Source organism: Salvelinus fontinalis, chromosome 10, assembly GCF_029448725.1.
Source record: "Salvelinus fontinalis isolate EN_2023a chromosome 10, ASM2944872v1, whole genome shotgun sequence".
Lineage (NCBI taxonomy): Eukaryota > Metazoa > Chordata > Actinopteri > Salmoniformes > Salmonidae > Salvelinus > Salvelinus fontinalis.
The window spans coordinates 28885275-28910483 of NC_074674.1; the positions used below are offsets into that span (position 1 = coordinate 28885275).

General features: G+C 42.5%; 1 protein-coding gene across 1 annotated transcript; it reads right to left on the minus strand.

Annotated features, from left to right (window-relative positions):
• Positions 1 to 3897: 3897 nt before the first annotated feature.
• Positions 3898 to 24032, minus strand: LOC129863934 (ribosomal protein S6 kinase alpha-4-like). The gene is made up of 18 exons (XM_055936390.1): positions 23027 to 24032; positions 22359 to 22430; positions 22084 to 22151; positions 21828 to 21978; positions 21548 to 21663; positions 21271 to 21378; positions 20943 to 21023; positions 20706 to 20809; positions 20200 to 20350; positions 19923 to 20084; positions 15291 to 15416; positions 13368 to 13501; positions 12545 to 12638; positions 9217 to 9387; positions 8675 to 8866; positions 8411 to 8579; positions 6779 to 6942; positions 3898 to 6088 (listed from the first exon to the last, which is right to left on the minus strand). Exons 1-18 carry the CDS (start codon positions 23118 to 23120, stop codon positions 5864 to 5866), a joined length of 2382 nt encoding a protein of 793 aa, XP_055792365.1. The 5' UTR covers positions 23121 to 24032; the 3' UTR covers positions 3898 to 5863.
• Between the last annotated feature and the right edge of the window lie 1177 nt (positions 24033 to 25209).

Below are 25209 nucleotides of genomic sequence, written 5' to 3' on the forward strand. Positions count from 1 at the left end.
GCACCAGCTCTGAGTCCATGTCAATGCTTAAATCACATAAGACACATTTATTTTAGGTCTGGAAGAAAACAAACACATTTGGATTTGTGAGTGTAATTCCCCTTTAATTGCGCATCTTGCCCTTTAATTGCACATATAGCAAGTGAGGAATGTGCATCTAATATAAGGGCTAGTGATGGTTCTGTACTGCTGCTGCTCATTTCATGGGAATTTTTTAAAATAACAAATAGTAGATACAATTTATATACTTACTCGTGATATATTTCTGCCAGGTAAGCCTACTTTGCAGTTAACATTTAATTGAGAAGGGTTTGGGGAAAGTATTTATATCAACCCATAAGATGGTTATCACATAATAGCCGCTCGGATTGGAGGATGCAGAGAATTTATTAAGCTTTCCTGAAAAACTGGGCCTGCCAGGAGCTATGTGGCCATATTATTATAGGATGACTTGGGAGAATCATGATCTGCAACAGACAGCGCATTCAGTATCAGAAGTAAAAATATAGCCAGAATGCTACTGTGCTTTTCTAGACCTTATAAATTGTTGAGATTAGGCACACAACTGATCCAAATGGAATGAAACCTTCAAATCACAGGTCTTTTGCGCCACTATTCAAATGACATTTTCACTGCAGAATTTTGCACTCTTGAAAACAATAATGCAATTATAACTTAAATTGTGGTGTTGTTGTAAGTTAGACTTGGGTAGGATAGTTGTATTGTCCCAATCAATAGGGGGGCTTTTTGAACTGCATGCTTCATGTCTTCATTGTTCTTTCATGCACAATAATGCACCTGGCCTCTCCGGTCTGCTGCCTATCAGCTATTCCCATTTGTTCTTGTGGATTCATATTGAAAATGTATGCAGCTTTAAATACTTTTATGTGTGGTATGATTGCTAGTTGGCCTATTGCAGATCCAGACAAACGATCCACCTACCACTATTGACACTATGAATGGTGGATACAGGGCAGGATATACAGTTACACTGGTAGACTATATTGACCTGTGGCATAGTAAAAGTTAGCGCGCGGAAAAGCGTAGTGCATAAGGGAAATACCAAAACACCTTGGTATAAGGATGGTGCCCGCAAGCAGATGAGGAAATTTGGCTAGGATGGAAGAAATATTCGCAAAAGAGCAATTGTAAACCAGGGAAAAAACGCAATTCCCTCCCCTGTGCCCAATAAAAAACAACACAACCCTCCCCAAAGCAAAACAAACAGTTTGACAACCCTCCCTAAATTTAAATCGGTCCTTAAATATAATCCAAATCAATTTTGGCAATCCTCCCCTAAATTTAAATCTGTTCCTAAATATAATCCAATTCAATATTGATCACTGATCATGATAAGCCAAGGCTCTCAACAGCCGAGCTATTCAAATGAAATGTGTATTAACGTTTAAAAAGTCTTGGCATAAAAAACAATGAAAGATAGTTTTGTTATTTTTCAAGCTATTTAACTGCCAGTGGTAAAATGGACGCTCACCGCAATGACAGGAAAAGGAGAGAGTGTACTGTGATTGGGTGTGTGTGTACTGTTCACACACTCTCTAAGTCAGATGTCTCAGACCTACTCACAGATGTTGACTGTTGCAATATTAAAGTGTCTTGTGTAAATGTCATTGAGTGAGAGGTAGGGAGAGGTAAAAGGGGACAGGACAGACACTGAGGATCACTCTTACCTCCTCTTCTCCTTATGACAGATGGCTAATGCAGTATTCAGCAAGACATCTCCCAAAGCATAAGGACACTAACACTGCCACCCACACATGCTGTATGGAGAAGTGCGCACGCACGCGCGCACACGCGCACACACACACACACACACACACACACACACACACACACACACACACACACACACACACACACACACACACACACACACACACACACACACACACACACACACACACACACACACACACACACACACACACACACACACACACAATGGATAAATAGCCTATATGTAGATTTAGCTTATACAGTGCCTATAGAAATTCTACACCCCCTTGAACGTTTTTCACATTTTGTTGCGTTACAGTGGGATTGAAATAGATTTAATTGTAATGTTTTGTCATTGATCTACACAAAATACTCCATAATATTAAAGTTAAAATAACATTTTTAGAATAACTAAAATATCGTTGTTGCAAAAGTATTCTCCCCCTTTGTTTAGACAAGCCTAAATTAGTTCAGATGTAAAATGTATCTTAACAAATCACATAAGAAGTTATTTGAACTCACTATGTGTGAAATAATAGGGGTTGACATAATTTTTTTATGACTACTTCTTCCTCTGTCCCCATACAACATCTGTAAGGTCCCTCAGTCAAGTACTGAATTTCAAACACAGATTCAACTACAAGACCAGGGAGCCTCACTCTGTCAAGCACGCGAACACACACACACACACACACACACTGGGATGGATTAAATGTATACGTGAGCAGATACAGCTAGCCCTTTAACACAGATCTACGCAAACTGCTTTGGCAGACCCCAGAGCCCTGCAAACACCACACATAGACTTTGTCTTACATTCCTCCACCAAGCTTTTAAATAATTAAAACAGTAGAGAAGCTCTACTCGTGTCAATGCATCAAGGTTGATTTCATGGCAGACCAACCACTCTCTATTCTCTGCCATCAAAATTGTATTATTTATTTCTAAAAACACCTTTCATTATTAAGTACCGGTACCTAAACATGACTTCTGTGCACCATATAACCCGAGGAGGAAACATTCCATCACCAGCATGTTCTATACTGAACCCAAACAGTTCCAGTGTTATCGGGTAGAAAAGGCAAAACCAGCAATCATGTGACTGGAGGCCAAGAGGGTGTCCGCATGCAAGGTCACTGGTGGTGAGTGCTCATTTGTAAGCCCAAGCACTAGAGTCACATTGACGGATGTGTTGCTGGCGCAGGGGAAAACATGGAAGGAATATGCGTAAGCAAGGCTAACATACAGTGCCTATCGAAAGTCTACACCCCTCTTGGATTTCTTCACATTTTATTGTTACAAAGTGGGATTGAATTGTCATTTTTTTTTATCAACGATCTCCACAAATTCTAACATTTTTTAAAGATTCATGAAATACAAAACAATAATATACCTTGATTAGATAAGTATTCACCCCGCTGAGTCAATACATGTTAGAAACACCTTTTGCAGCGATTACAGCTGTGAGTCATCTTCAGGAAAAATCCTAGGGGAAAACCTACTTCAGTTTACTTTACACCAGTAACCAGGAGAGGAATTTACCTTTCAGCAGGACAATAACTTACAAAACAGCCAAATCTACACTGGAGTTGCTTACCAAGACGACAGTAAATGTTCCTGAGTGGGCAAGTTACAGTTTTGACTTAAATCTTCTTGAAAATCTGTGGCAAGACTTGAAATTGGCTGTTCAGCAATGATCAACAACCAACTTCTTACCAAAAGCAGGCTCCTGCCTTGGGTCATTTCCAAGACTGCAGATTGTACTGAAAATATTGGAATGGTTTTGATTTACAGTTTCATCCATATCCATCTGTGTCACGTTCAATATATCACAATTTCCCATTTAAATGATCCACTCAAGTATAGTTTTGATTAATTTCAAAATTATAATAAGTTATAGCCATGTTGTCTATTGGTTTTCAATGGCTCATTGTGCCTGTTGGCCTGCTACTGGTAAGCACCCTACTGTCCCCTACTGGTTACATTAACACTAAAGTCAATTTCTGTCACAACCGATACTGTACCTCATGTAACAAATATTTCCTGGATGCAAAAAATTCAAGACAAAGTTGAATTAAAAATATACATCAATCATTATCTCCTAAGCAAAAAGACTCACGGCAAATTTATGTAAGAGACTAAGAACTGAAGAAAATGAATAAATATTGAGTAAAATCATTTATTTTTCTCCACGTTTAAGTGTTCGACACAAAACAAAGCATTACAAGTTATTGTGACATAGTGTATCTCAATATCATGACATGCTTTGAAGAACATTTAATATATTTTGCCAAAAAGGACAACAATACATGGCATGGGCAGTAGCTCATTAAAAATAGTATCTCAAATTCATAACATTAAAAAGACAACATACGACATCAACAGCCAAATGAAAATACAAACAATAGCATAGAACAAAAGCACAGTTCCCGACACAAAATAATGTTTATAAGAAATAACAAATAAAAATGATATTTACTACATTAACCTGCAATAATGGTTTATCTGGAGACTAAGGAAAAGAGCACATATAATACCCAGAACCAGTCACGCTGCGCACACGCAAACCAATCAACATGCATACAGTACATACAGTCAAACCCACCAAAGGTAAATCAGTCTGAAAACCATTACCACAGCATCAGAAAAACACATCACAACCCATAAAATGTAATAAATACTCAAATAAGCACTGTGTTTAAAGCTGAAATGTGTATCACTGATTAAATGACTACATTTGTGCAATATTCAGGTACAAATCTAATCAACAGTCAATATATTTGGGTAAAAAAGTGATTGGTAAATGATCAGTGTAACTGACATTCAATGATAAAATACCGAAATGTCTTAAAAAAACACTAAATTCTTTCAATCAGGGTGACAATTCTTACTCACAGTACAAAATAATTCATATTTTGATTTGTCCCTTTGAGAAATATAGCGAAAAGTTGCTCTGCACATAAGAACTCAACATCATGAGCTGTAGGGCACTGTCATCTGTGTATGATAATATAATATCAAATCAGAATGTTTATCATAACCCAGTGTTTTATTTCCCCGTCTTATCTTATTTAGTCAGAATCATGATGGTTGTTAATTAATGAAGCACACATGTACACACACACAGGACAATGGATGCCGTTATTTGATTTGCAGTGAACCAGTTAAGTATACACAGCGAGACCAATGTCAATAGAACGCTGAAATCTCAAGCCAAAGGGAATGATACTAAGGTTCCTGTAAATTGGCAGTATGGGACTGGGTCACAAAGACTGCGTCCCATGGACTGGGATCATCACGCAGGGTCAAAGTTCACTTGAACAGCTGTCCGCAGTAATAATAATAGATTTTATTTTATATCGTACAGTAGCACCATTATTTCTCAATCTCAACCACATCATTAGATACAGTGAGAGACTTCCAACAGACTCCTAACCACTGCCTCGGTTTGTCATGCGATGAGTGCTGTGTATGTATCTACAAGTGCTCCGGTGTAGAGGTCATGACCTCCCTATGTATATATGGCTTGTGCTCATTATGGCTCCTCATTTCCCTTTACCTCTCCCTCCTGCCACCCTGCCTCCCTCCCTCCCTCTGGTACTGAGAACATGTTAACATCAGGATAACTGCATGCTCATCATCGTCACCCTGGCAAGGTCACTGAAACATTCATTAGTATGACCTTAAAGCCAACAGTCTTCCATAACCTACCATACTGATATTTATCCTCTAGACCGGAGTTATGAAAACACTGATCTAAAGCTTATTTCCATTCAAGAAATTACATGTTAGTTAATTTCTTGAGAAAATTAAATGAGATGGTACAAGCTACTGCAGTTTACTGCAAATGGTATAAACACATATAGATAAAGTCATTGCATCATTACGATAACGCAAATAGCATCATCTTTCTAGAAAACAGGGAGGTGAATCCTTAAATATTTAACTAGTCTCTTAGTTGGTTCATAAATAAGCTCTTAGACTTAGAATTTGGAGATTCTAGATGACTTTGGAATTCAAATCAAGTCATCTCTGGTCTTTCAGAGACAGTATCCCAATCTGTCATATCTGAATTAATGTGCTTCCTTCTCCTAACTTTAATCCTCCCACTCTTCCCCCTACTCCCCTTCTAGTGCTTTTCTAGCTTCGGGGACAGAGTTTGGTGTGGTGGCTGTGTTTTTGAGTTTGTTGCAGCGGCAGAGGCAGCTGAGGAAGAGGAGGAAGAGGATGAGCAAGAGGAGCTCCGTCGAGTCTCCACACCTGTACTTGTCATCTTGAGCTTGCGTCGCTTTGCAAGGGGGGCGTTGTCAACACTCTTCAGAAAGAAGCCCTCCCTCTTCCCCTTGTTGAACGCCTAATAGAGAGAGGATGTACATACAATAGTACATACAAAATTATAAACTGGGTGAATTGAGCTCCGAATGCTGATTGGCTGACAGCCGTGGTATATCAGACCGCTTACCACGGGTACAACAAAACTTTTATTTTTACTGCTCTAATTATGTTGGTAACCAGTTTATAATAGCAATAAGGCACCTCTGGGGTTTGTGGTATATGGCCAATATACCACGGTTCAGGGCTGTGTCTAGGCACTCCGCCGTGCTGAAGAACAGCCCTTAGCAGTGGTATATTGGCCATATGCCCCACTTCTGGACTTACTGCTTAAATATAACCTACCTATTCTATTACAACGCACATACACCTCCATTATATTTCTCTATTGTCATTATATTGCGCATACCCTTTATTATATTCCTATGGTGTTATTTTATATTGTGTTCTCTATTTGTTTTACTACTACATTTAACTTAACTTTTGATTGAATACTTTATAGATGTTGCACTGTTGGAGAGGAGAGCTGGCAAGTGAGTAAGCATTTAATTATAATGCGTACTATACGCTATACTCTGCATATGGCAAATAAACTTTGATTTGATTGGGAGATTCAAAAAATACAAAACATATATAAAAATAAAAGAACACAAGGAATGTAATCTACTGGTTATAGAAAATGTATACTTTCTTCCCACTGGAATTCCATTACCTTGTAGGTGGCGTTGACATAAGAGCGGACGATGGGGCCGCTGGACTCTAGCACATCTGGGGTGCAGAGGGGGGTGGAGGATAGGATGGCCCCGCCCTGCAGCCAGCTGTTCTCTCTCAGAGCAGACAGCTTGAGACGCCTCTCTGGATCCACCGTCAGAAGCCCTGAACACAAACAGGAAGGAGTGAGGTTTAGAAGAGTTAGTGAGGGAAGGAGTGAGGTTTAGAAGAGTTAGTGAGGGAAGGAGTGAGGTTTAGAAGAGTTAGTGAGGGAAGGAGTGAGGTTTAGAAGAGTTAGTGAGGGAAGGAGGGAGGGAGGTTTAGAAGAGTTAGTGAGGGAAGGAGTGAGGTTTAGAAGAGTTAGTGAGGGAAGGAGGGAGGTTTAGAAGAGTTAGTGAGGGAAGGAGGGATGTTTAGAAGAGTTAGTGAGGGAAGGAGGGAGGTTTAGAAGAGTTAGTGAGGGAAGGAGGGAGGTTTAGAAGAGTTAGGGAGGGAAAGCAAAAATGAAAAATATGAAAGGTTGGGAAGGGGGGGGGGTTAGTTTAGAAGAGGGAGAGAGAGAGGAAAGGAAGGAGCAGGGAGGGGCAGAGAAAGCATGACAGAAAAGAGGAAAGTGAGCGAGGGCAGGGCAGGGACAGATAAAGACGGGGGAAATGTTTAAAAGATTGAATGAATGGAGAAGGAATAATTGCATCGTGATTGATTGATGATTGTCGACTACAGGAAAAGGAGGACCGAGCACGCCCCCATTCTCATTGACGGGGCTGCAGCGGAGCAGGTTGGAGAGCTTCAAGTTCCTTGGTGTCTACATCACCAACAAACTAACATGGTCCAAACACACTAAGATAGTCGTGAAGAGTGCACGACAAAGCCTATTCTCCCTCAGGAGACTGAAAAGATTTAGCATGGGTCCTCAGATCCTCAAAAGGTTCTACAGCTGCACCATCAAGAGCATCCTGACTGGTTGCATCACTGCCTGGCATGGCAAATGCTTGGCCTCCGACCGCAAAGCACTACAGAGGGTAGTGCGTATGGCCCAGTACATCAATGAGGCAAAGCTTCCTGCCATCCAGGACCTCTATACCAGGCGGTGTCAGTGGAAAGCCCTAAAAATTGTCAAAGACTCCAGCCACCCTAGTCTGTTATCTCTGCTACCACACAGCAAGCGGTACAGGAGCGCCAAGTCTAGGTCCAAAAGGCTTCTTAATAACAGCTTCTACCCCAAAGTCATAAGACTCCTGAACAGCTAATCAAAGAGCTACCCAGACCCCTCTTTTACGCTGCTGCTACTCTCTGTTTATTATCTTTGGATATTTACTTTAACTCTACCTACATGTACATATTACCTCAATTAACTCAACTAACCAGTGCCCCCGCACATTGACTCTGTACCGGTACTCCCTGTATATAGCCTTGCTATTTTACTGCTGCTGTTAAATTATTTGTTACTTTTTATTTTCTATTAAACACCTTTTTTTCTATAAAAAGTTCTCAAAGCATTGTTGGTTAAGGGCTTGTAAGTAAGCATTTCACTGTAAGGCTACACCTGTTGTATTCGGCACGTGACAAATGAAATGTGATTTGGATCATGTCAATGAGTGAATAAGGATAATGTAAGGGATTCAGAACATACCTTTCACAAGCTCTTTAGCCTCCCCTGACACACCCTTCCAGGCTTCTCCAGCCAACGAGAAGTCTCCCTCTTTAATTTTATGCATGATGTCAACAGCATAAGATGAGGTCATCCCCGCTCGCTGCTGTTGCTTACTCTGGAAGGGCACCTGTCCTGACAGCATGGTGTACTGCCGGACGGACGGACACACACAGTCATTAATAACATAACGATAATTAGTTTTACTAATGACACATTACAGAGTCAGGTTAGGAGAGTAAGTACCAGGATGACCCCAAGGCTCCAGAGGTCGCAGGCCTGGTCGTAACCGGTGCTGTGGAAGAGCTCAGGAGCAGCATACTGCAGTGTGAAGCAGGGAGTCTGCAGGGGGGCGCTGCCCGCAGGGCACAGCCGGGCAAAACCAAAATCTATCACCTTCAGCACTGAGTCCTCCCCCTCGTCTGCAAACAGCACATTCTGAAAAAGAGAAAAGGAAAGAGAAAGAGAGAGAGCGAGAAGTGAGTGGGCCGTGCAAGAACAACACAGTCATCAGAAGGTTACAGTCACTGGCTGATGTAATGGAGCAACAAATGTCAATTTATTTTAGCCTGAACCAACAAAATAAAATCATAAACCTGATAGGCCATGCTTAGTGGTTTTTACAGCATTGCTAAAGACTTTGATCTCATCATACTCACTGGCTACAGGCTTTGGTTGGTACAGAGTACTATTGCAGCAAACTCAACGACTTCTTTCGGGCCATACATTTCTATAGAATATATTTAGACTCCCTCTCTCTCGCTGTCTGTGTCTGTCTGTTGGCCCACCTCTGGTTTGAGGTCTCTATGCACAACTCCAGCCTCGTGCATGAAGCCGACAGCTGACACCAGGCTCCTGAGCAGCTGACTGGCCTCTGATTCCCCAAACAGCTTCTTCTTCTTGATCCTCTCCAGCAGCTCCCCCCCACGCAGCAGCTCCATCACCAGGTATGTATGGAACTGAGAGAGAGGAGGGAGAGAGAAGAAGGGAGGATGTGGAAAGAGAGGGAGGTGGGGGAGATGGAAAAGAGGGGGTGGGGAGAGAGAAAATAATAAGGTTGTATGATGAGAAAATTGTTTCTTGCTGCATGATTGATTAAGTTCCCCAATAAATACCCCAAATGTCAAACATTATTGTGATTCAAGACCTGAAACCTTGTAAGTAAACACAGCCAAGGAGAAGAGAAAGAAAGTACCTGTAGTTGTTAGTGCTTGAAGGTGCGTGCATGTAGTTGTTAGTGCTTGAAGGTGGGTGCCTGTAGTTGTTAGTGCTTGAAGGTGGGTGCATGTAGTTATTAGTGCTTGAAGGTGGGTGCATGTAGTTGTTAGTGCTTGAAGGTGGGTGCCTGTAGTTATTAGTGCTTGAAGGTGGGTGCCTGTAGTTGTTAGTGCTTGAAGGTGGGTGCCTGTAGTTGTTAGTGCTTGAAGGTGCGTGCCTGTAGTTATTAGTGCTTGAAGGTGCGTGCATGTAGTTGTTAGTGCTTGAAGGTGGGTGCCTGTAGTTGTTAGTGCTTGAAGGTGGGTGCCTGTAGTTATTAGTGCTTGAAGGTGGGTGCATGTAGTTGTTAGTGCTTGAAGGTGGGTGCCTGTAGTTGTTAGTGCTTGAAGGTGGGTGCCTGTAGTTATTAGTGCTTGAAGGTGGGTGCCTGTAGTTGTTAGTGCTTGAAGGTGGGTGCCTGTAGTTATTAGTGCTTGAAGGTGGGTGCCTGTAGTTATTAGTGCTTGAAGGTGCGTGCCTGTAGTTATTAGTGCTTGAAGGTGGGTGCCTGTAGTTGTTAGTGCTTGAAGGTGGGTGCCTGTAGTTATTAGTGCTTGAAGGTGGGTGCCTGTAGTTGTTAGTGCTTGAAGGTGCGTGCCCGTAGTTGTTAGTGCTTGAAGGTGGGTGCCTGTAGTTATTAGTGCTTGAAGGTGGGTGCATGTAGTTGTTAGTGCTTGAAGGTGCGTGCCTGTAGTTGTTAGTGCTTGAAGGTGCGTGCCTGTAGTTGTTAGTGCTTGAAGGTGGGTGCATGTAGTTGTTAGTGCTTGAAGGTGCGTGCCTGTAGTTGTTAGTGCTTGAAGGTGGGTGCCTGTAGTTGTTAGTGCTTGAAGGTGGGTGCCTGTAGTTGTTAGTGCTTGAAGGTGCGTGCCTGTAGTTGTTAGTGCTTGAAGGTGCGTGCCTGTAGTTGTTAGTGCTTGAAAGTGGGTGCCTGTAGTTGTTAGTGCTTGAAGGTGCGTGCCTGTAGTTATTAGTGCTTGAAGGTGGGTGCATGTAGTTGTTAGTGCTTGAAGGTGCGTGCCTGTAGTTGTTAGTGCTTGAAGGTGGGTGCATGTAGTTGTTAGTGCTTGAAGGTGGGTGCCTGTAGTTGTTAGTGCTTGAAGGTGGGTGCCTGTAGTTGTTAGTGCTTGAAGGTGCGTGCCTGTAGTTATTAGTGCTTGAAGGTGGGTGCATGTAGTTGTTAGTGCTTGAAGGTGGGTGCCTGTAGTTATTAGTGCTTGAAGGTGCGTGCCTGTAGTTGTTAGTGCTTGAAGGTGCGTGCCTGTAGTTATTAGTGCTTGAAGGTGGGTGCCTGTAGTTGTTAGTGCTTGAAGGTGGGTGCCTGTAGTTATTAGTGCTTGAAGGTGCGTGCCTGTAGTTGTTAGTGCTTGAAGGTGCGTGCCTGTAGTTATTAGTGCTTGAAGGTGGGTGCCTGTAGTTGTTAGTGCTTGAAGGTGGGTGCCTGTAGTTATTAGTGCTTGAAGGTGCGTGCCTGTAGTTGTTAGTGCTTGAAGGTGCGTGCCTGTAGTTGTTAGTGCTTGAAGGTGCGTGCCTGTAGTTGTTAGTGCTTGAAAGTGGGTGCCTGTAGTTGTTAGTGCTTGAAGGTGGGTGCCTGTAGTTGTTAGTGCTTGAAAGTGGGTGCCTGTAGTTGTTAGTGCTTGAAGGTGGGTGCCTGTAGTTGTTAGTGCTTGAAGGTGGGTGCCTGTAGTTGTTAGTGCTTGAAGGTGCGTTAGTTGTTAGTGCTTGAAGGTGCGTGCCTGTAGTTATTAGTGCTTGAAGGTGGGTGCATGTAGTTATTAGTGCTTGAAGGTGGGTGCCTGTAGTTGTTAGTGCTTGAAGGTGGGTGCCTGTAGTTGTTAGTGTTTGAAGGTGCGTTAGCTGTTAGTGCTTGAAGGTGCGTGCCTGTAGTTGTTAGTGCTTGAAGGTGGGTGCCTGTAGTTGTTAGTGCTTGAAGGTGGGTGCCTGTAGTTATTAGTGCTTGAAGGTGGGTGCATGTAGTTATTAGTGCTTGAAGGTGGGTGCCTGTAGTTATTAGTGCTTGAAGGTGGGTGCATGTAGTTATTAGTGCTTGAAGGTGCGTGCCTGTAGTTGTTAGTGCTTGAAGGTGCGTGCCTGTAGTTGTTAGTGCTTGAAGGTGCGTGCCTGTAGTTGTTAGTGCTTGAAGGTGCGTGCCTGTAGTTATTAGTGCTTGAAGGTGGGTGACTGTAGTTATTAGTGCTTGAAGGTGGGTGCATGTAGTTATTAGTGCTTGAAGGTGGGTGCCTGTAGTTGTTAGTGCTTGAAGGTGGGTGCCTGTAGTTGTTAGTGCTTGAAGGTGGGTGCCTGTAGTTATTAGTGCTTGAAGGTGGGTGCATGTAGTTATTAGTGCTTGAAGGTGCGTGCCTGTAGTTGTTAGTGCTTGAAGGTGCGTGCCTGTAGTTATTAGTGCTTGAAGGTGCGTGCCTGTAGTTATTAGTGCTTGAAGGTGGGTGCCTGTAGTTATTAGTGCTTGAAGGTGCGTGCCTGTAGTTATTAGTGCTTGAAGGTGGGTGACTGTAGTTATTAGTGCTTGAAGGTGGGTGCATGTAGTTATTAGTGCTTGAAGGTGGGTGCATGTAGTTGTTAGGGCTTGAAGGTGCGTGCCTGTAGTTGTTAGTGCTTGAAGGTGCGTTAGTTATTAGTGCTTGAAGGTGCGTGCCTGTAGTTATTAGTGCTTGAAGGTGCGTGCCTGTAGTTATTAGTGCTTGAAGGTGCGTGCCTGTAGTTGTTAGTGCTTGAAGGTGCGTGCCTGTAGTTATTAGTGCTTGAAGGTGCGTGCCTATAGTTATTAGTGCTTGAAGGTGCGTGCCTGTAGTTGTTAGTGCTTGAAGGTGCGTGCATGTGCATAATATCATCCTTCTATACCTGATCAGTGTAGACCTCATGCAGTTTGACAATGTTGGGGTGAGCCTCACACTGCCTGAGGGCAGCAATCTCCCTCTGAGTGTTCACTTCCATTCTAACAAGCAGGAGAGAGAGAGAGAGGGTTCCAAGGCATTCACACATTAAAGATCAACAACACAAAGCACCTCAGTGCGCCAAACAGCCTATAAAACAGCTGTGGTCATTTTTTTGTTGTAATTTTATTAGGATCACCATTAGCTAACGCCGTAACGCTAGCTAATCTTCCTGGGGTCCAACACCAATTAACAAGACATTACAAACACAAATCAAGACTTCACAAATATTCAACAAGTAGACAATATAGACAATTAAAATACCTGACAGGAAACACATTTAACATTCAGTTGATGCTTTCTATTTCCTGTCCAGTCATATGGTCTATCACATTAGATGCGCTTTTATTTTTTTCTTGAAGGTGGATTTACTTTTTGCCTGAGAAATATGGATTGGTAAAGAGTTCCATTCAGCTATGGCTCTATATAAAACTGTAGATTTAAGATGATTTGTCCTTGGCTTGGGTTGTCTTAGCTTCCCTGAATTTGCCTGTCTGGTTTGGTGGTTATGCGTGTTGCTAGTATGTACTAACTGGTCTGAAAAATACTGTGGTTGGTAATGCCAAGCGCCCTACCCCCTTAAAATAAAATAAATAAATAACAAAATGGCATGGAATAAGCATTAAAACACAGCAGCGTGAAGTGTGTAATTCATCATGCTGGTGTAACAATGACACATTGCATTAGCAAGTGACAGAGTCTCAGCCAGCGCCACACCCCGGCTGACTCACCTGCGGCTGATGATCTTAACGGCGTACTCATGGCCACTCTGGTGGTGTCGACACTTCCTGCACACAGAGAAGCTGCCCTCGCCCAGGGGCGCCCCCTGCAGGCACAGCTCATACAGCTGGAAGAACGTAGAGTCCTGCAGAGGACAAGAGAGGGAAGTCAAATACAACTGCACAGGAAACTGTAGAATGTGTCCAAATCTTTAAATTGTTAAATCTTTAAATTGCTGGCTGGACGGATATTTATTAAAGCAGCTCAGATTGAGCTCAGGCCAACCAGCAAGACCTGACGTAATACATTCACCTAACAACATTCATACAGCCAGGTCAGGACTAGATCCATAGCTCTAACATAGCACTGGCTTTCCTACAGCCATGTGAGGACTAGATCCATAGCTCTAACATAGCACTGGCTTTCCTACAGCCATGTGAGGACTAGATCCATACCTCTAACATAGCACTAGCTTTCCTACAGCCATGTGAGGACTAGATCCATACCTCTAACATAGCACTGGCTTTCCTACAGCCATGTGAGGACTAGATCCATACCTCTAACATAGCACTGGCTTTCCTACAGCCATGTGAGGACTAGATCCATACCTCTAACATAGCACTGGCTTTCCTACAGCCATGTGAGGACTAGATCCATAGCTCTAACATAGCACTGGCTTTCCTACAGCCATGTGAGGACTAGATCCATACCTCTAACATAGCACTGGCTTTCCTACAGCCATGTGAGGACTAGATACATACCTCTAACATAGCACTGGCTTTCCTACAGCCATGTGAGGACTAGATCCATAGCTCTAACATAGCACTGGCTTTCCTACAGCCATGTGAGGACTAGATCCATACCTCTAACATAGCACTAGCTTTCCTACAGCCATGTGAGGACTAGATCCATACCTCTAACATAGCACTGGCTTTCCTACAGCCATGTGAGGACTAGATCCATAGCTCTAACATAGCACTGGCTTTCCTACAGCCATGTGAGGACTAGTTCCATACCTCTAACATAGCACTGGCTTTCCTACAGCCATGTGAGGACTAGATCCATAGCTCTAACATAGCACTGGCTTTCCTACAGCCATGTGAGGACTAGGTCCATAGCTCTAACATAGCACTGGCTTTTCTACAGCCATGTGAGGACTAGATCCATAGCTCTAACATAGCACTGGCTTTCCTACAGCCATGTGAGGACTAGATCCACAGCTCTAACATAGCACTGGCTTTCCTACAGCCATGTGAGGACTAGATCCATAGCTCTAACATAGCACTGGCTTTCCTACAGCCATGTGAGGACTAGATCCATACCTCTAACATAGCACTGGCTTTCCTACAGCCATGTGAGGACTAGATCCATACCTCTAACATAGCACTAGCTTTCCTACAGCCATGTGAGGACTAGATCCATAGCTCTAACATAGCACTGGCTTTCCTACAGCCATGTGAGGACTAGATCCATACCTCTAACATAGCACTAGCTTTCCTACAGCCATGTGAGGACTAGATCCATACCTCTAACATAGCACTGGCTTTCCTACAGCCATGTGAGGACTAGATCCATAGCTCTAACATAGCACTGGCTTTCCTACAGCCATGTGAGGACTAGATCCATACCGCTAACATAGCACTGGCTTTCCTACAGCCATGTGAGGACTAGATCCATACCGCTAACATAGCACTGGCTTTCCTACAGCCATGTGAGGACTAGATCCATACCTCTAACATAGCACTGGCTTTCCTACAGCCATGTGAGGACTAGATCCATACCGCTAACATAGCACTGGCTTTCCTACAGCCATGTGAGGACTAGATCCATACCTCTAACATAGCACTGGCTTTCCTACAGCCATGTGAGGACTAGATCCATACCTCTAACATAGCACTAGCTTTCCTACAGCCATGTGAGGACTAGATCCATACCGCTAACATAGCACTGCGACGGACAGTGGATGAGCCCGGCCGCTCTGCTCCCATCTGGCTCTCCATGAAGTCCCCCATCACCACGTTCTTGTTGAACAGAATGGAGGGAGCAACGAAAGAGTAGCCCTGAAATGGAAGAGAAGAGTCTTTTTATTTTATTGAACATCCAAAACATACAATATACTTGCAGTGAAGCCACTCAACAACTACGAGACCCCTCCCACAGTCACCCCCCCCAAGAATTTTTTTATTAAAAATTAAATTAATTCCATTCACCACCCCCAAGAACACCCCCTATGCAACAACCAAGAAAATTAGCTCATGAGAAAAAAGAAAGACAAAAGTAAACAGAAAACAGTGCAAAAAAAACAAAGAACATCAAGGACAACTAAAATCAAAACAGCAAGGCCAACTGTATATGTTTGAGTGCATGTCTGGCACTATTTACATATGTGTGTGTCCGTGTATGTGTGTATTTGAATGATAGTGTGTGTATTTGCATGTGTACAAACATCAGCATCAGGCAAACCAGCATTAGCTGTAAAAACACTTCCCATCAGTGTCATTCAAACTTACGTTTTATTTTGACTTTATTTTTTATACTTTATTTTTGACCATCATTCTATCTCCTGCCCAGCAACTCCACTCCCACTTGTCTCCAATTCCATATCCCAACCCTCAGCTTCCCTCAGCCCATCCCCCCTATCTCTGCTGACCACCCTCTTCGGATTTCTACGCAACATATACAGTGGGGAGAACAAGTATTTGATACACTCCCGATTTTCCTACTTACAAAGCATGTAGAGGTCTGTAATTTTTATCATAGGTACACTTCAACTGTGAGAGACGGAATCTAAAACAAAATCGAAAAAATCACATTGTATGATTTTTAAGTAAATAATTTGCATTTTATTGCATGACATAAGTATTTGATCACCTACCAACCAGTAAGAATTCCGGCTCTCACAGACCTGTTAGTTTTTCTTTAAGAAGCCCTCCTGTTCTCCACTCATTAGCTGTATTAACTGCACCTGTTTGAACTGGTTACCTGTATAAAAGACACCTGTCCACACACTCAATCAAACAGACTCCAACCTCTCCACAATGGCCAAGACCAGAGAGCTGTGTAAGGACATCAGGGATACAATTGTAGACCTGCACAAGGCTGGGATGGGCTACAGGACAATAGGCAAGCAGCTTGGTGAGAAGGTAACAACTGTTGGCGCAATTATTAGAAAATGGAAGAAGTTCAAGATGATGGTCAATCACCCTCGGTCTGGGGCTCCATGCAAGATCTCACCTCGTGGGGCATCAATGATCATGAGGAAGGTGAGGGATCAGCCCAGAACTACACGGCAGGACCTGGTCAATGACCTGAAGAGAGCTGGGACCACAGTCTCAAAGAAAACCATTAGTAACACACTACGCCGTCATGGATTAAAATCCTGCAGCGCACGCAAGGCCCCCCTGCTCAAGCCAGCGCATGTCCAGGCCCGTCTGAAGTTTGCCAATGACCATCTGGATGATCCAGAGGAGGAATGGGAGAAGGTCATGTGGTCTGATGAGACAAAAATAGAGCTTTTTGGTCTAAACTCCACTCTTCGTGTTTGGAGGAAGAAGAAGGATGAGTATAACCCCAAGAACACCATCCCAACCGTGAAACATGGAGGTGGAAACATAATTCTTTGGGGATGCTTTTCTGCAAAGGGGACAGGACAACTGCACCGTATTGAGGGGAGGATGGATGGGGCCATGTATCGCGAGATCTTGGCCAACAACCTCCTTCCCTCAGTAAGAGCATTGAAGATGGGTCGTGGCTGGATCTTTCAGCATGACAACGACCCGAAACACACAGCCAGGGCAACTAAGGAGTGGCTCCGTAAGAAGCATCTCAAGGTCCTGGAGTGGCCTAGCCAGTCTCCAGACCTGAACCCAATAGAAAATCTTTGGAGGGAGCTGAAAGTCCTTATTGCACAGCGACAGCCCCGAAACCTGAAGGATCTGGAGAAGGTCTGTATGGAGGAGTGGGCCAAAATCCCTGCTGCAGTGTGTGCAAACCTGGTCAAGAACTACAGGAAACGTATGATCTCTGTAATTGCAAATAAAGGTTTCTGTACCAAATATTAAGTTCTGCTTTTCTGATACTTAAATACTTATGTCATGCAATAAAATGCTAATTAATTACTTAAAAATCATACAATGTGATTTTCTGGATTTTTGTTTTAGATTCCGTCTCTCACAGTTGAAGTGTACATATGATAAAAAATTACAGACCTCTACATGCTTTGTAAGTAGGAAAACCTGCAAAATCGGCAGTGTTTCAAACACTTGTTCTCCCCACTGTATATCTTTCAACTATGCTGTGATGTTTAATGTAGAATTTCAATCTATCTAATCGAATAGAATCCACAGATTGCGAGGTGAAGATAAATACTTTTACTAAGAGTATTAGTTTATTAGTAATTGGCTGACCCAGTCTCTCCAGATCTCCTAACAGTACTATTGCTAGGGTCAATTTTAGATCAATGCTACAGCATGCATTTTCAGCCATTCCTGAACCTGAGACCAGAAACAGGCTACCTGAGGGCAATACCAAAATAAATGGTCTATTGATTCTGTATTCTGTAAGCACAAGCATTTCGCTACACTCGCATTAACATCTGCTAACCATGTGTACGTGACAAATAAAATTTGATTTGTTCAGTGCGCTCTCTGCTTAGCAGTGATGTCTCTGCTCAGTTTGGCAGCTGCGTGAGAGGGAGATGCCTGTGTGCTTCGCGGTTTAACAGATATTTTCTGCAGTTTTCTTGAAGATCACTCTGCGACCCACACGCTGCAGTGCTGTTGTTCAGCAGCAGATGATGCGCTGTCAGCCACTGGCATGTAATTCCCACTCGCCATCACTCACCGCTGTCATCAAATCGCCTCAAGTTAGCCACAAGTTCTATTGTCATTAAACGCAAATACAGCGATGAGTTTCTCTCTCTTGGTTTCATACAAACTTTGAGAAATAACGAGGAGCGCCCACAATGTGTTTTGTGCAGGGAAGTGCTTAGTAATGAGTCTCTCAAAACAAACAAATTAAAACTACAGGTCCTGACCAAACATCCACAGCATGACGTTAAACCCAGGGAGTTCTTTCAGAACAGGGCAGAATACTTAAGGAAGCAGTGCTTTGACAGTGAAAAAGTAAGTCAGCTAGCAAGGCATTGCTGTTATTGTAAAACAGGTGATAAGCGGAAATAAGGGAGTACTACTCTCAAAGTAGCCGATGTGAGTTTCTTGTTCAAACAATCCCCTAGCCTTGTACACAGCTAATAGCTAACATTAGCCAAAGCAAGCCAACTAGCTACTGGTAGTGCAACCCTAGTAACCATACAGATGAAGATGAAAAAAAAACTGTTGCTGTTAAAATACAAACAATCATTTTTATTCTGAACTGGAATAAACCGATAGACGCAAGATGCTTTTTGAGGCTGAGAAACTGACTGAGAAAGCAGTAGATGTTCTGATCCAGTTTGGCACCACATACCTGTGCGAGTCAGGGTTCTCAACTGTCAAAAACTGAGCCCAGAATAGACCTGCTTGTTGAAAACTTCAACCAGTCACACACCTATCATTAGGACTGTGTGTGTGCGTCTGTTTTATGGTCTACATCTGCGTGATGTGATCAATCAGTTTATTCCAGTGAATTATTGTATTTTAACAGGAACAGGTCCAACCTAGACACATATGTAAGAGTGTTTTAATGGGGAAAAATAAACATGAATAGCTATTTTATATGGGTACTTCATTTAATTGTTCTTTGTCTATGTTGCATTTGTTAATGGTCATAAGGGCAATGAAAGTATCGATATTTACATGTTTTTGTAAGCTTGGGTCCCAGGAAAACACAGAATTTCTATTTTGGGTCCCAGGCTGAAAAAGTTTAAGAACCCCTGCTCTGTAGTATCGTTTTTATTGCTATCTACCTGTACTATTAGTTCATGTATTTCCCTTGTTAGTCTTGTCTCTTTAGCCAGAAACTCCTTTTATTATTGATGAATATTGAATTGAATGACCTCCGATGGTACATTTAAAGGTATGCCAAACAATAAGTGCATTTGCTGTTCCTATATTATACTGGAACAATTCTGTTATAAATTATTCTGTCTTAGATAAAAATAAGTTGTCCTCCAGTAAACTTAAAATGTACAATATCCCCGTACACTTGGAAATTCTATAAGAGTTATGTGAAGGCAATTAGATGATGATCCGATCGCATTCTGTCTCCTATTAAAACTTTTTTAACCTTTGATGCAAGAGACAACGAGACAAGAAAGTAGTCAAGACGACTAGCTTGATTAAGTCTCCTCCATGTATATCTCACTAGGTCAGGATTTTTTAGTCTCCAAATATCCACTATTTCGAATGTGTCCATAATATTTGTGATTTCCTTAAGGGCACGGTGATGATAGTTTGTAGAGTGATTTCCTTTACGGTCCATTGAGGTACTTAACACTATGTTATAGTCTCCTACCATAATGAGAAGAGTCTTCTTTGTGGAGGGACTATCAAAAGGTGTCTTTCTGTGACTGTGTAGGCACAGAGTATGTATTCTGCGTATTGCAGAGGGTAGGGTGTAACGGGTACCTGGAACAGTCGATCAGTGCTTGGTGGGGTGCTGGCTGGAGAGTAGAGAGGATTCATGCCAGTGAACTCCTCAGCAAAGTTCCCTGTATCCAGCTCACTCCTGATCTCTGGTTTGAATGGGCTGACTACCTTCTTCTCAGCCAGGTCTGACCAACTGAGACCCTATGAATATAGAGCAATGGTAAGAGAATGGTGAGAGTGTGTGTGTGTGGCAGTTGGGAGATAGAGAGAGGGAGTGAGATGGGCCTAGAAACAGAGCAGGAGTGAAGACGAGCACCTTGAAGAAGGCATGAGTCTTGATGTCTTCGGCCCTTCGGGGCCCAGAGCCCAGTCTCTTGTGGGGATCTTTGACCAACAGCTTCCTCAACAGGTCCTGAGCCACTGCGCCGATCATAGAGGGGAACGGCGGCTCACAATGTAAGATGCGCCTGAGAGAAGGGCATGAAGGGGGGAGGGACGAAAAAGAGAAGAACAATCACTGTATACACTGTGTAAACCCAGCCCTAATTATAAGCCAACCATTATGGCCATAAAGAACACGATTGCAAAGCAACACATTAACAGAATATCTAATTAAGCTGCAGGCTTTGTTACACAAAGGACGCCGCACAACTAATTTCTTTGTTATTGTATTCAGACAGCAAGCTAAAAGAGAGGGTGAAAGGAGCCACCTTTACAATAGATGTCATTATTTTGATAAGTTGCCGAGGGCCATAGACAATGATGAAAGAGTGGGACGGAACCAGTGTTTGTGAGGAGGGGTGTATGACACACAGCACTCACTTGGACACCTCACTCTGGGAGTTCCTCTCCCCCTCCAGGGTGAATGGTGACGCCCCCGTCAGTAACTCAAACATCAGGATCCCCAGACTCCACCAATCTACTGACTGGAGAAAGGAATGATGATAAAATAAACTAAAGATGACTCTTTGTGTTCTACAGTAATTGATGTGTAATAAAATGATGTAGCTCACAGCGCATGTCCAAAGTTCTCTCCCTGTGTGATGTTTTAACTCTTACCTTTCCATGACCAGACTTCCCCCTGATGATCTCTGGAGCCATGTACTCTATGGTGCCACAGAACGAATACGTCCTTTCCTTCTGTAGTAGGGAAAACAAACACACGTCTCAGTCTGTAGTAACCTAACGTAGCAGGTGTAAAAGAAAACGTCTGAGTTCCCACATGCAGTTTTCAGCGGAAAAGGAAGTTAGATTGAATTAGATGTATCCCTGAAAACCAGATAAGACTAGTCTGTAGTGACAAAAATATATGCATGGATACATACATGCACAGATTGCGTCCACACAAATAGAAGTATCAATGAAAAAGGGTTCCTTTTTTACATACCTCCTCCTCCAGGAACTCTTTGCTGAGCCCAAAATCTGTTAGCACTAAATGTCCCTCGCTGTCCAAGAGGATGTTCTCTAACTTGATGTCCCGGTACACGATGCCCAGCTGTACGAATCATACCGAACAGGAAGTTACATACACAGGATAACATACGATTAACAGAGAGAGGATAGAATCTAGCCTTCACATAATTATGTAAGATTAACATGTAGGAAGTAAATAAAATGGAATATCTGCCAAGTAATGTAAAGGACAGAAATGCTCGATAACATGCCTTGTGGAGGTGCTCCAGGGCCAGGATAATCTCCCCGATGTAAATCCGCACCTCTTCCTCAGAGAAGTGATCCCGCTGGTACAAGTGTGTGAACATCTCCCCTCCGCTCACATAGTCTATACACACGTGCACAGATACATATAACATTTGAATAGACAAACACAAACCACACACATACACAGGCATATAGACAGAAACATACACACAAAGATACACTTTCAGCCCTTCAAGATCAAAGCCGGAGAGTTCCATGTATGGGTCTTTTTGACCCAGCGCTCACCCAAGATGAGATGGAGCTTAGTCTGGGTCTGGAAGGCGTAGTGCAGTGTAACCAGAAATGGGGACTGGCGGATGTGCTCCAGCACCTGTCTCTCTGTACGCGTGTGCTCTGCAGTCTTTGCCTTCTGAACGATGGCTGCTTTCTTCAGCACCTGAGACATAATCATCAACAGTCAGTCAACCCGCCCATAAATTCTCCCTACATCAGACAATGTCAATGCTTGGGTTGTCTTTGGACCAATGTCACAGAGACTCACCTTCATGGCATACAGCTTCCCTTCATCATGACCACTGTTCTTTCTGACCAGAAAAACTTTCCCATAGGCTAGACAGAGACACACAGCACAGAAATGGAAAACTCTGCATCACATTTGATTGTAGCCCCTACCACCCACCCAGGAGCCTCCACTACATTTGATACAGTTATTCTAAAATGTTCTACAAAAAATAGACAGTAAAATTAAGTTTTCCAGGTCTCCAATAACACCATGACCCTATGCTATTAACCTCAGATCGGCAAAGTGAAACTCACCTCCTGTGCCCAAGACTTTGAGAAGCTCAAAGTTCTCCATGCCCACTCTCTCAGTATGGCCCGTGAGGTTTGCTGGCATGGGGGAGAGAGTACAGTATCGGTGCTTGCACACACATAACACACGCTCGTGCACACACACACTGAGGAAACACAGCTGAGCACAGTAAACTGTGAATATTTTGTGACACCATAACAAACATGATTGATGGTCTGCTTGCATTCATCCATTGCTGTGGTCCCAGGTGTCGGGTCATAGAACTAGAATGAATAGAACGGGCTTGGAACCTTTGACTGTTAAACTCATGGATACACTCACAATGGCTGCCTGGTATTGTGATGCAATAATTTCAATGGTAATGCATAATGTTCATTCAAATGAAGTTACCAGATGTGGCTCATGCAATTGAATGCATTTTTTGTAACGTCAGTAGAACTAAATAAAAAAATATTGATGGGTATACTTCCTGCTTTTACTTCCTGCTTTACTCCTATGGGTACACCCGCAATGTCCGCCAGTCCACCATCGACTTGAATTGGGGAAGCCTGTTCTATTCATTCACTGAAATACTGATGGGCAACATTTACCCAAAGTGTATAGCATATTCAAATCCTTTGACAGGTTCAAATAATACATTATGAAACAGTAGTTTACTTTGATGGTTACTTACCATTGGTGATCTCATGTTTGACAGTGCAGGCTTTCCTCCGGATCCCAGTATCGGAGTCCTCGCTACTACTACTATCCGAGCCGTCCCCAGACATTTCAAATGTTTATGTGGCTACTCTTCAAAATAAATAAACCGATTTAGCTTAAGTGTTTTGTATAATAACCTCAGACGCATCAGATTTTATGTAGTCAAAGAAAATAACAAATGTAGCCTTTTGTAAGAATTCATTTGGGAGCCGTTGCATGCATTATAAACATAGTTTTGTTGCTTTATTTTCTAAACAATATCATTGCTAGACTTAATCCCCTGGACATCCCGCTGTTCCGCCTAATCTACTACTAAAACGAAAATACTAGCTAACACTGTTACTAATAATAAACCAGAATCGTACGTCTGTTACTAGCAGATAACTGTGTCCACTAGGATGTTATTGCCTACTACAACAGACTAACGTTAACTGCTGCTGATCTCTCTAGCACTGAGTTACAATATAGCGCCGAACTGACCAGACAGCTTTAAACTGGCTACATAGTAGCGAGTGGCCTATCTCTTGCTAGCTAGCTACCTTTTGCAACAATATTTTTGACAAACTGAAATTAGCAACTAGCTAGCTACTCATTTGTAGCTACGCTAACCGGTTATAGACGATTACAGCTAGTTAACTAACCTTCAGTAATACGTCGAAACTATGTAAAACCTCGGCAACTTCACAACCAAACGGTTAACGTCGTTCGCTAACTAGAAAGCTAGCTGTCCCTGTCAGAGCTAGCTAACGTTAGCTAGCTTGCTGACTGTCGGTTAATTTTAATTTCATAGCAAGCGTACTGTTTATAGCTAGCATGTTGCGAATACCTATTTTATGCTATTTCGTCCGGGATAGGATGTGATATACCACTTTTGAAGTTATTTGACAACAATGATTGTAAAAGTAGATTAGCTAGATAGTTGATGTTGTGGCTGGAGTAGTCCATAGTACGGAAGCCGCAATGTCACAGTTTTAAGAACTTTTTGGAGAGAGACCTGTTGGTTAGACCGCTTAGAAGTGGGCTGCTACAGCCTACATGTAATACTTTTAGCTCTACTAACTTTTCGAAATTGTGCTCATAATAGCTTATTTGACTGTGGGGATGACAGTAATGGGGATGATGACGATGCTGATGATTATTGTTATGATATTGATTAATTATCAGCTATCATAATCTTCAGTAATATTATAAAATAGGCCAACACATAATTATTCCCAATTGTTTAATCTTATTCCATATAATGCTCCTTGTATTTCTGGCGTGCATAATAAACCACCCGTTGATTAATCTTATTCCATATAATGCTCCTTGTATTTCTGGTTTGCATAACAAACCGCCAGTTGTTTAATATTATTCCATATAATGTTCCTTGGTTTTATTGCTGTTTTGCATAATAAACCACATCTGTATGTATCTCTTCTCCGCTGCATGGCCTGCTGGGGCAGCAGCAACTGCTGGGGCAGCAGTTGGAGTATTATCCCAGGGATTAGCAGAGTTGTGAAAGGTGTCAGGACAGAGGTCACAGACATAGCCCTACTCACAGCTTTCATTGCATTAATGACATCAATCATCATCTTCATAATTCTATTCCTCCCACTGACTGACACTTACGGAGCGCAGAATAACTGATGAATTTATGAATGCACCCTTAGAGAGAGGGTTACAGGTCGAATGCGAGAGTATGAGAAAAATAAAGTGTGTGAGCAAAGTGTGGGTGGGTGGGGGGGTCAAAAGGTGGAAATGGTAGGGAAAGGAAAGCTGGTCAAAACAAAGACACATAGACAAAATGACAGAACTCCACAAATCAATTAAAAACTTGAACCTTTAATAATTCTCTGTCATAATAGCTCTGTAATAAAGTGCTGTATATGTCATATTGCTGAGGGTTACATAGCAGAGCATTGAATGTTTCTACAGTCAGCTTTACATTGCTGTTAGTCTTTTACGCAAAATGTAACATGTGCTTTTTAAAATATTCCCAAAAATGTAAAATGTTCATATAATTCTATCCCTTAGTAATTGGAGATATCTTTCCATTATTAAGTGTCAACCATAATATTGTTGTGGTATTAACTGAGAAAACACTGCAATGGTGAGGTGGAAATAACCATGCATAGCAACCCCGAGTTATAAAATACAAAATTACAATAATAATGT